We start from the raw sequence: 12573 nt of genomic DNA on the forward strand, positions 1-12573 counted from the left end.
GCTGCTGTTTTAGGTTATTTTTCCTGAGCAATCTCAGGAAGTGCAGTCGCTGCTGGGCCTTCCCTACCACCGCTCTGGTGTTTGCAGACCAGGAGAGGTCGTCGGAGATGTGCACGCCCAGGAATTTGAACGAGTGGACTCTCTCTACACAGTCTCCCTTTATGATGAGTGGTGCTGGATTCCTGCCATTCCTTCTGAAATCCAGAATCAGTTCTTTTGTTTTTGTGGTGTTCAATATGAGGTGGTTTTCCGAACACCACGTTGAAAGTGACTCAACCTCATCCCTGTATGCCGCCTCGTCCCCTTCAGAGATGAGGCCGATCAAGGTGGTATCGTCAGCGAACTTAATGATAGTGTTTGTGGGGTGGGTCGGTGAGCAGTCGGAGTTGTAGAGGGTGAAAAGCAGGGGGCTCAGTGCACAACCTTGGGGGGAGCCAGTGTTCAGTGTTAGGGTGGGAGAGACGTGGGTACCGAGTTTCACCGACTGTGGGCGGTTGGAGAGGAAGTCCATTATCCAGTGGCAGATGGAGGGAGAGAGTCCTAGGTGTGCAAGTTTCTCCACCAGGATCTCCGGGATAATGGTGTTGAAGGCTGAGCTGAAGTCCAGGAAGAGCATTCTGGCGTAGCTCCCCCGGTGATCCAGGTGTTTCAGCACGGTGTGAAGTGCTGTGTTTATGGCGTCGTCAGTGGAGCGGTTTGCCCTGTAGGCAAACTGGTGGGGGTCCAGTTTGCCTACAGGTGTGAGTGGCAGGGAGTTTTTGATGTGCCGGGACACTAACCTCTCGAAGCACTTCATGACCACAGGCGTAAGAGCTACAGGCCTGTAGTCGTTGAGGCTTTCCACTGCTGACTTTTTGGGGATGGGAATGATGGTGGAGGTTTTGAGGCAAGGTGGGACGGTCGCCTGTGACAGGGACCGGTTGAAGATGGTGGTGAAGACCCCAGCCAGCTGATTGGAACAGTCCCTGAGTACCCTCCCTGGTACTCCATCCGGGCCAGTTGCATTCCTGGGGTTTATGGTATTCAGCGCACGCCTAACTTCGTGCTCCTGAAATGTGAGGGAGTTGCTGCTGGTTGTTGGTGGGTGTGATGTGGCTGTTTGTGGCCTACCAGCTTCAAAGCGAGCGAAGAACTGATTAAGGTCCTCAGCTAGTGAAGCCTCAGCCTCAACAGTTGCCAGGTTGTGGCCTCTGAAGTTGGTGATGTGTTGGAGGTCCTGCCACATCCTCCTCGGGTCATTTCCAGCGAAGAGGTGCTCGATCCTCCTTGTGTAGGCTGCTTTTGCTTCCTTGATGCCTCTTTTCAGGTCAGCCCTGGCCACCCCGTAAAGAGCCTTGTCTCCAGACCTGAAGGCGGTGTTGCGGTGTTTGAGGAGGGTGCACACCTCGCTGGACATCCAGGGTTTTTGGTTTGGGTAGTTTTTGATTTTTTTATATACTGTGACTTCATCCGTGCAGTAACGGATGTAGGATAAAACGGTGTCAGTGAATTTCTGGAGGTCATGGTGTTCAAATACCTCCCAGCAAGTTTGATCAAAACAGTCCTGCAGCTTGGAGAGGGCTCCCTCAGGCCACGTTTGTATTGTCCTCGTTACAGGTTTTGTTTTCCTTCGGATGGGGGTGTATGAGGGGGTAAGGGATAGGCATAGATGATCCGAATTTACTAGATTGGAATCTGATTTTTCCGCTTATTCGCGGAATTCCGCTTTTTTTATCTTCAAAAATAAAATTTTAAAATTTCCGATTTTTTAATTGGTAAAAAAAACGATTTCGTCTCGACAGCATTCCATTTTAGTGTTTCCGTAACTGAAATGAAACGTACTTGCGATTGGTTGAAGTCTCCGTGTTGACCAATAAACGCGCTTGTTATAAAGGCGTAGGAGTATGCCATTGTTCATTTCTCACACGTTTTTGCCGAGTGTTTAAAGAAAGATGTCCGAGATCGAACGCAAAGATGCTCCGCGAGTTAAAGAAATTGCTAAGATCGTAAAAAACAAGTTTCGATCGGACTGGTTAGAGAAGGAATTATCTTCAAATGTTGGTGACCCCAACGTGATCCAATGTAGCGAGCAGAGACGGGAGTCGTAGGCGGAGTGTCAAACAAAGGTGCCAACGAAAGCTGCTTTAATGACATTTAAACTGGCAATAACAAAACAAACACGAGAGTGGCTAGAACCGGCCGAATTAAGAGTCCCCCTAGGAACTCGCTAACTAAACAATGGTTCCGTGGGTGAATTATGTACAACCCACTACAGTACTTTCATTTATAGATAACATGTTCTGCTATAACAAAGACATTTGTGGTATGTTCTAATATGAGTTACTTTTCATTTGGTCATGATACAATTATTTGTTCATGAAATTTGAACTCTTCAACATGATTTATGTGTTAACTTAGTAATCACATGAGTTAGATATGATGATATTCTCAGTGATAGTTTTTAAAAGCAAAGGCAGTCCAATGTTTTTTAATGTGACTGATTTTGAGTTGACTTAAACTGTAATTTTATATGGGATAGTTCAAAATACATTGAAAATTTATGCTGTTGTTTTGTCTATTTCTTTGTCATCTGAGTGCATTGAAAGTACTTAAAAACACGGAAAACCCATGTGCTCCGGGGGGCTTCGCCCGACTTGTCCCCCCACCAGGGCACTGCCCTGGACCTAGCTGGGTGCCTGCGGCCCCCAGACCCCCGCCTAATTTTCAGATAATTTCACTTCGGTCAAATCACATCCCTGTAGATATAATAATAATAATAATAATATCTCGGGGATTGTATTAGTTGTGCCTGCTTCGAACAACTACATTGCCCTGTGCTTACAGCACTTGGCAATGTAGTCGTGCCTTGCTGAAGCAATCACAACTAATAATAATACTATCTCGGGGGATTATAATAGTTATTCGATTTAGAGGCTCTGATTAGAGGCTCTGCCCCCATTCGCTTATCCAATCAGAAGGCGCGGGTCGGTACAGGAATAGGGGTGAGGTTGAGGGAGATTTGGCTGCATCTAAACCTCGGCCCGTCAAAAAAATAAAAATGCTGATACTGATGTCTGTGAAATTCCCAAATATCGGTGCAGATAATCGTCCTGTCCCGCCTCTAGTTTTCAGGTGTTTCACATTTTTCGTATTGTATAATAGCATCATCATAGCCTAACTACAAGATTAAAAAAAATAATAATTATAATGGGAAGTAAAACTCACTGACTGAATCAAATCAAACGTATTTGCAAAGAATTTTTCATAACATATAAGGCAACTCAAAAGTGCTCAGTAAAAATGTCTTTTGTACATAAATCGATAATAAATCAAGTCAAATTTAAAGTCAAGTCAAATTTATTTATATAGCCGTTAATCACAAAAATGTCTCAAAGGACTGCACAGGATTTCAATGACACAATAACCTGATCTTAAACCAACATGCGGGCAAAGAACAACTCAAATCCTCAGCATGAGGAAAAGGAGAAACCTTTAGAAGGGACCTCACAAGTGGTATCCCCCTTTCAGGATGACCAGGGTAAATTACATTTAGCATTACAGTACACAAACATAGTAACTAGGTAACATGTTGAAAAATAAATGTTTAAAAGAAAATATTACTTCAAATTGGCAGCATCTACAAGCTTCTTGTCTCAAAATCCCCGTCAATGCACGAGGTTTAAGATAATTGTATGCAGCAGGTGCAGGTCCAATTGCTCAAAACGCATGCACCGGGCAACATATAGGCTCGTCTTCAGTCAGCAGCCGGGAAGGAAAATGAAAAAAAACTGTATAATTTTAAAATCACTCATAAGATATAGAATATAATTGTGTCATAAGTCTATATTTAAATGGCTTTGAGCTGGAGCAATGATCAACATCAGTATGTTCAGGGTTCAAATGCAAACAATTAAACGAATCCATCTTTTTATCTCAGTGAGGCAAATTGCATTTTTTTTTCCCACTTTTTCTCCATAATTTTTTATTTCCATTTTGCTTAATTTTCCCCTACTTTTCTTTTTATTCATTTGACTCTTTTTATTTCCTTATCGTCTTTGAGAAAGGCTGGGTAAATATGGGAAGAAAAAGCATGCTTTTTGCTCACTTCCAGTTTCCATACTAGTCTTCCCTGGAATAATTTCTGGCTGCATTACACATTACAGCGACATGTAGTGGACACATATAAAACACCGTACCTTTAAGAACAGCAGAATGTTTTTGTCACTGCTGCTTTTGTGAAAAACACCATTTGGCTCAATCTCACCCGTATGCTAGTTGTCCAAGTCATGATATCCCTTCAATCTTAAAACAATTTAATTCCTCTTCTTTCTTCTATTAAAAATGTTCTGCCAATGACCGGGTACCCCAGAGTCTTGGAGGGACAGGCGCTCTCACTTCACTCCCTGGTCATCAGCTGTCCTTCAATATAGCTCCCCAGTGTAATTGGCAGATTGGCCTCAGGTGTGAACAGTCCCAGTACCCATTGATTGTAGGGCGCTGCATTTGCCTATTATCTTTCCCAGTGATTTAAAGGAAAACTCCGTATGATGACATCACCATGGATTTTTTTTTTACATTTAAATTATGTTGCTGTTTCCCTAGCTGTTCCCCACACTTGAAGAATCTGAAGACTGAGCGTCAAAATTATCAAACATGTTTGACGCTCTTTGCCATTGGCGCTGCGCCATTTTCCTCCAAAAAGTGCTTGCCGGTGCGCACCTGATGCCAGAAGCAAAACGCATGCGGGTGGCGCCAGGCTGTGCGCGGGGCTCCAGATTAAGGATGTTGTAGGCACAGATACAGATTTCATGTGACTGCAAAGAAACACTGACTGAACGTCCATCTTTCTTAATTTATGTTTGAAAATATGTATGTGACCAAGTTTATAATTTCAACAAGTAGTAAGTAGTAACACCAACTCAATCTATGTAGTGATATGTGCAAATTGCCGGACAGTTTTTAATGATTTCCCTTTTAAAATTATTTGTTGTGTGCAGGTGCATCTCCGTCTCCTTCCAGGTTCAAAGCAGCGGATGCTCTATAACTATTATCCACTGATTGCGGGTTACCATACGTTACCACAACTTAACCTTACCGTGGCCAGCTGGACAACTAATCCAAACAACCTCCGACGTTTCATTCCTCATCGCATATTTGTTAAGGTCAAGTATATGATGCGTTAATGTATAGGCTTAACATCAAAGCTTCACATTGTTTATACGTGTGCTTTTTTAATGGATACTGGAGGTTTCCACAAATGCCTCTATTTTTACCTTGCCTCTGCTTACAATGAAATTCACAACAACATGCTTAAATCTTTTGGCATTTAGCTTTTTGGGCGACAACACAGACACAAAAACTCAACACATTTTACAGGACCAGTATCATATTCTGAAGACGACATGCAAAAGTACTAAAAAAAACCTCTGGATTATAAGACGCACCAGCCCAAAAATGCATAAATAAGAAGGAAAAGCATATATAAGTCTCACCAAAGTATAAGTCAGATTTTTTAGGGAAATATGTATGATAAAATCCAACACAATAAAACATTCATGTCATCTTCTTCGGCAATTTTAAAAAAAAAAAAAAGAACAACGGGCTGAATAAGTTCGCACTGTGTAGGGACGTTACATGATTGATATGCCTGTTATTTCATTGACAATATAACATGTTGAGCGTTATACTGATAACTCTATCATAAATAAAATGCTTACCTAACTATCAGTTTCCTTCCAAATCACTAAATCCAAGGACATTTTTATCCTCAATGTCACTGTCACAATAAACAATCCGTCGCTTCTGCTTTCTGCTTCTATCTCACTGTCCTCTCCACTTTCTGCTTGTTGGCTGCATATTTCACTATTTGCAACTTGTAATCTGCAGAATATAATTATATTTTTGGTGTCATTTTTGTTCTGTTTTATACATTCCTGGTGTTGTGCTGAAAAATGTCCCACTGCGCGAAATTTCCCTCCTTTTAGGAGCACGTGACTGTCCCGAAATCAACTTTGTATCTTATTCTTTGGGGAATGTAAGCAAAGAGCTTTAGATAGATAGATAGATGGATAGATACTTTATTAATCCCCGTAGGGAAATTCACACTTCCTGCAGTATACTTGTGTTGAAATAGAACAATAATAAAGTAAAAGGAATATAATACATAAATACCCAGTGTAACGTGTTGATATAGAGTATTTAGATAGTGCTGCATAAAATACACAATGTAATAAAAATAGGGTAATATGCAATGAAGGAATGTGGTTTATTGTGGGCTTTTACTCCCCTGGGTGGAGTTGAAGAGCCTCATGGCATGAGGAAGAAATGATCTCCTCAGTCTGTCCGTGGAACTAGACTGTGAAAGCAGTCTGTCGCTGAAGCTACTCTTCTGTCTGAAGATGATGCTGTGTAGTGGATGTGATGAATTGTCCATGATAAACCGCAGCTTTATCAGTGCCAATCTTTCAGCTACTGTTGTAAGGCTGTCCAGCTCTGTGCCCACAACAGAGCTCGCTTTCCTCACCAGTTTGTTAAGACGAGAGGCATCCTTCTTCTTGGCGCTGCCTCCCCAACACGCTGCAGCATAGAAGAGGGCGCTTGCCACAACAGTCTCATAGACAATTGGTGGAAGCTTTTTGCAAATGTTGAAGGATGCCAGTCTTCTGAGGAAGTAAAGTCGGCTTTGACCTTTCCTGCATAGAGCGTCTGTGTTGGCAGTCCAGTCCAGTTTATTGTCCAGCAGCACACCCTGGTATTTGTAGGTCTGGACAAATTCTACACATTCTCTTTGATAGTTACAGGAACCGGGTGAGTTCTAGTTCTCCTGAAGTCCACCACCATCTCTCTGGTCTTGGTGGTGTTCAGGTGCAGGTGGTTAGCATCGCTCCATTGGACAAAGTCCTGAATCAATTTCCTGTACTCCTCCTCCTGCCCATTTCTGATAGCAGTGTCATCAGCAAACTTCTGCACGTGGCAGGACTCAGAGTTGTACTGAAAGTCCGACGCATACAGGGTGAATAGGAACGGAGAGAGCACGGTCCCCTGCGGAGATCCTGTGCTGCTAACCAGTGTCCGATGTACAGCCCGCCTGTTTCACATACTTGGGTCTGCCTGTCAGGTAGTCCGTAATCCATGCTACAAGGTGTGAGCTTACTCTCATCTCTGTCAGTTTACTACTAAATTAGCAGAGGCTGTATGGTGTTGAAGGCACTGGAGAAGTCCAAAAATGTAATGCTCATAGCCCCCTTGGCCCTGTCCAGGTGTAGCATGTATACTATAGCATCCTCCACTCCCACCTTCTCCTGGTAGGCAAATTGCAGAGGGTCGATGGCGTGGCGGACCTGTGGCCTCAGGTGGTGCAGCAGGAACCGCTCCATTGTTTTCATCACATGTGATGTCAGGACGACCGGCCTGAAGTCGTTGAGTTCCTGAGGTCTTGATTTCTTTGGGACTGGGATGATGCAGGATGTTTTCCACAGCTGGGGGACCCACCCCTGTTCCAGGCTCAGGTTAAAGATGCGCTGTAGAGGGTCTCCCAGCTCCAACGCACAAGCCTTCAGCAGTCGGGGAGGATACTCCATCTGGACCAGCTGCCTTGCTGATTCGCAGCTTCCTCAGCTGTCCACACACCTGGGCTGCAGTTATCTTCAGTGGGGGGATGTCCTCCTCCATGCTGGTGTCCAGAGGGACAGTTGCAGTACTCTGGGGTGAGGACGAGTTGGGGTGTTCAAACCTGTTAAAAAAGTTGTTTGTTGACTCTCCCCACACCCTGCTTGGTGCTGCAGCCGGTGATGGTTTTCATACCTGCCCACACCTCCTTCGTGCTGTTGTACTGCAGCTTTTTCTCCAACTTCCTCCTGTGTTGCTTCTTTGCTTCCTGGAGCTGGACTCTGAGCTCCCTCTGTACTAGTTTTAGCTCCTGCTGATCACCATATTTAAGGGCCCTCTTCTTTTGGTTCAGAAGGCACTTGATGTCACTCGTGATCCAGGGCTTGTTGTTGGCATAGCAGCGTACAGTTCTTACAGGAACAACATTGTCCATACAGAAGTTAATGTAGTCAGTGTTGCAGTTTGCCACCTCCTCAATGTCCCCTCTGCTGAACCCTAGCAGGACATCCCAGTCCGTACATCCAAACCAGTCTCTCAGAGCCTGCTCTGCATCAGTAGACCATTTCCTGAATGAGCGTGTGGTTGTTGGTAGCCTCCTCACTTTTGGTTTATAATGAGGTTCAAGCAGAATGAGGTTGTGGTCTCCTTTCCCGAGGGCAGGCAGTGGCGTAGTGCTGTATGCGTCCTTAATGTTTGTATACAGTAGGTCAATAGTCCTATTACCCCTGGTTTTGTAGTCCACATACTGGAAGAAAGAGGGCAGTGTTGTATCTAGAGTTATGTGATTTTTAGACCCCAGAGATTAACATGACGTCCTCGAGGTGCTCTGTTTGTAGCTTGGCAACAGCGGAGTGGATGACGTCACACGCTACTTACACATCAGCGCGCGGTGGGATGTAAACAATAACAGCAATGGCGTGTCCAAACTCTCTGGGCAAGTAATAGGGACGCAAACTTACGGCCAAAAGTTCAACATCACGGCAGCAGATAGAAATCTTTGTGTTTACATGCACCTCGTGTTCATGTTCGTGTAGAATGCGAGTCCGCCTCCTCTGCGCCTCCTGCAGGCTTTTGTATCTCTGTCTGCTCTAACAGCGCAGAAACGGGGTAGCTCGATGTTAGCGTTAGCGGAATGATAGACGTGAGCCACGTTTCTGTAAAGCAAAGCAAACTGCACTCCCTGTGCGCTTTGATGTTTTTCACCAGCACAGCCAGTTCGTCGATCTTATTTGGTAGAGAGTTGACATTCCCCATGATTATGGACAGTACCAAAGGCTTATATCGCCACTTCGCCGCTAGCCGCTTAGCCTTTACCTTAGCACTGGCTCTGCAGCCACGATAGGGCCGGCTCACCTCATCAGGTAAATGGGGAATCACGCTGGCCCGAGTATTCTTCAGGGCAAGGAGTTGATTCCTCAAATAAACGCATTTTTGTGCGTTGAAACCCATATCCATAGGATAAAAAGTAATCCAAAGTGTAGTTGGGACGCAAACACTGAAGATATCGGCAACAATAAAACAATAAATCACAAAAAATTGCAAAAATAACACGGCAGCTGCTAGAAAGGCTGCCACTCATGACAGCACCTATGATCCTATCTTTAGCATGGCTCGTTAGCATTTTGTCATTAACATGGTTCATTAGCATGTATCGGTTGGCATAGCTCATTTGCATGTAGTCATTGGACTAGCTGTTAGCACAACTCGTCAGTGGCAATGTGTCGCGTCTTGCAAAGCCAGCCCCAAAGTGAACTAAAAAAAAAAAAAGCATGGTAACAATGAATTTACTAAATATGTTGGTGACTTTGGTGAAAACTAAACACAAAACAAATAAGAGATCACATAACGATAATATTTATTAAAAACACAAAATAGACATCTTTGCACAACTCAAAGTTAGGGCAGACAAGTGGGAGCTTTGATGCTAGATGCACCTGGCTCAAGCTCCCATGTCCCGTCTTTTTAATGTACAGATCAGAACACATAGGTGGACCCCCCCTTTTTTAAGCAGCAGGTCCAAAGATACCTTGTATGATGGAACAAACAACAATCAGTTGTCACCGTGAGCACCAATGAGAAATATTGTTATCATGATAGATACTCTCATTATATAGTATGCTGAAAATGTATGGAGACAGAAATGATGATAGCGATGATGGTGAAATAGTGATAGTGATGATAATAATGATGGATGACAATGAGAAAATAACTGTGCATCCACGAAACCTATGTAGATATGTATATTCATAAGGTCTTGTTATATGTTAATACACAGGAAATCTAAATGTACGACAATTATTAAGGAAGTTGAAGGGGAGACTTAAATAAGCATACGCTTATTACTACTCCCTTTCGGGCATGTTACGTTAACATTGTTTTTGACTTGTTGTTTTAATCTTTGTTTTTTAATGTACAAAATGAGCATTCATTAATTCATTCATTCAAGTTGCACCCGGCCAAACTGTAAAATAACTGACTTAAGTCCAAAAAATACGGGTACACCCTTAGAATCACAACAAGTTTGACCTAGACGTATAGCTGGTGAGCTGGATCAGGACCGCCGATGAATTTAATCTGGTCTGCGGTACAACACTGAGTTGGGCTCAAGAAAATATGAAGTGCATCGCGGCAAAATAAATACCTGCAGTTTCATATACTGTATGTCCATCGGAAGTGTTCAAACCTTCAATTTCCAGGCTTTTCACTACTTTTTGTCCTTTGCAGTAATGTTTCATACTTTTCTCTCTTTTTTGTACATTGTCATATGTTTCTGTTCTTTTCCCTTTCTTTTAATACTTTTAAGAACTTTTTACTTTTTTATTACTACTTTAGGTACTTTTTTATTACTTTACACTACTTTTCACCACAATGTTTTTACTTTATGGCACATTTTATATTTTATATGTTTCAGTACTTTTTATTACTCTAAGTCAAGTCATGTTTATTTTTATAGCCCTTTATCACAAGGAGCCTCAAAGGGCTGCACAGACCACAGATTATTGCAAACTACAGACTATTATTACACCATCCCCTGATCTAAAACCTACATGAGGGCAAGGAATAACCCAAAACATCAACATGAGGTAAATTAAGAAGCCTTGAGTAGGGATCGCACATGAGGTAATCCCCATTCCAGGATTACCAGGCTGCAACGGATGTTGCAGTAAAAAATAAGATAGATATTGTCAACGTGAAATGTAGGTCATTCATAAACTATAGAATAGAAGTGTGTTTTAACCCTAGATTTACAGCACTTTTTATATTCAATACTTTGCAGTGCTGCTTAGTACTGTTTTCAGTATTGTTTTATACTGTTTATTACTTTTAAGTACTGTTAGCTATTTTCTAGGACTTCTGGGGAATTTGTTTTACTTTTTACTAATTTTTGTAATTTTTCCATACTTTTCATGACTTTTTACTCCCTTTTTTACCTTGAAGGTTTTTTTTTTCAAATAAGTTTTTGTATTTGTTTACAATAAGTGTTTTTTTTTCTACTGAATTGGGCCCTGAGCAAAGATGAGTTTGATACCTACGTAGAAGGACAAAAATAGGCATGCACATGTAAAAAGCACTTGGAGGTCCATTGAGGTCACGCTATTAAATGTATAGGAAATACATACTGGATTTTCATGTTTTACAGTGTGTTGATCTACCATACATGTTTTTAATGATTTTTTTTTTCTCTATTTGCAGCCACGGGGGAAAAGGTTGGATGACAGTTCCATAGCTGCAGGTTGATGTTTGAGTTTCAAACGCATGTAAAACCTAAACATTGTTTAGGATGTATTCCTGCATGTTTTTATTCTTTTAATGACTAAGACACAATTTTGATTGTTGTAATCCTTAATGTGCTATAACGAAAACGGTGTTAGTTTGTGAAGGGTGATGTAGCATGTTAATTATGACATTCTAAATTCTATTCTGATACGAATGGAACTAAATATTGATTGGTATGTGTTTTAAGGAAAAAATAAGTAGTAAAATTTGTCATTTCAATTTTACACATTAAAAGCTACACAGTTATTTTGTGATTTATGGGCCAGCTCTTCACAGTGATAAATCCAGAATAATTCTAATAAGTAAAGGTTAATAAAGAAGCATTATGGGAAAGAAATTATGTGTGATTTGTGTCTGAACAAAATTCAATTGAGTCAATGAAATCCAGGCCACAAGAGATAACATTGTCCATGAGTAAAGCAACAAATATTCCTCAATTTTGTGCTTACCAAAATGACTCTTACTTAACCACATCTTTGCACTCTGACTAGTGCACCCAAACTTGCATTCAGGTCACATTTCTAAAAAATTGAAAAATTAAATTAAATTTAAAAAAAAAATATATATATATATATATATATATATATATATATATATATACAGGACTGTCTCAGAAAATTAGAATATTGTGATAAAGTTCTTTATTTTCTGTAATGCAATTAAAAAAACAAAAATGTCATACATTCTGGATTCATTACACATCAACTGAACTATTTCAAGCCTTTTATTTTTTGAATATTGCTGATTTTGGCTTACAGCTGAAAAAAACTCAAAAATCCTATCTCAAAATATTAGAATACTTCCTCAGACCAAGTAAAAAAATAATTCTATAACAGCAAAACTAAATCAAACATTTGAAAATGTCCATTGATGCACTCAGTACTTGGTTGGGAATCCTTTTGCACGGATTACTGCATCAATCCGGCGTGGCATGGAGGCAATCAGCCTGTGGCATTGCTGAGGTGTTATTGATGCCCAGGATGCTTCGATAGCGGCCTTCAGCTCATTTGCATTTGTAGGTCTGGTGTCTTTCATCTTCTTCTTAACTATACCCCACAAATTCTCGATGGGGTTCAGGTCAGGGTAATTAGCAGGCCAATCAAGGACAGTGATGCCATGGTCAGTGCACCAGTTACTGGTGGTTTTGGCACTGTGGGCAGGTGCCAGATCATGCTGGAAAATGAAATCCTCATCTCCATAGAGCTTTTC

General features: G+C 41.6%; 1 protein-coding gene across 4 annotated transcripts in view; it reads left to right on the forward strand.

The window, feature by feature from the left end:
* The window catches only part of trappc11 (trafficking protein particle complex subunit 11), a 108466-nt gene extending 96765 nt beyond the window's left edge, over positions 1 to 11701 (forward strand). For 3 of the 4 annotated variants that reach the window (XM_088344100.1, XM_088344101.1, XM_088344103.1), the window contains 2 exons: positions 4977 to 5141; positions 11281 to 11701. In XM_088344100.1, coding sequence (XP_088200226.1) covers positions 4977 to 5141; positions 11281 to 11325 — 210 coding nt within the window. In that variant the 3' untranslated portion in view covers positions 11326 to 11701. Of the gene's footprint in view, positions 1 to 4581; positions 4881 to 4976; positions 5142 to 11280 lie in introns of those variants that run through there. The other variant, XR_015851338.1, reaches the window with a different exon arrangement.
* Positions 11702 to 12573: the final 872 nt, after the last annotated feature.

This window comes from Urocampus carinirostris, chromosome 9 (assembly GCF_059441175.1).
Source record: "Urocampus carinirostris isolate Australia breed hairy pipefish chromosome 9, RoL_Ucar_1.0, whole genome shotgun sequence".
NCBI classification, from domain to species: domain Eukaryota; kingdom Metazoa; phylum Chordata; class Actinopteri; order Syngnathiformes; family Syngnathidae; genus Urocampus; species Urocampus carinirostris.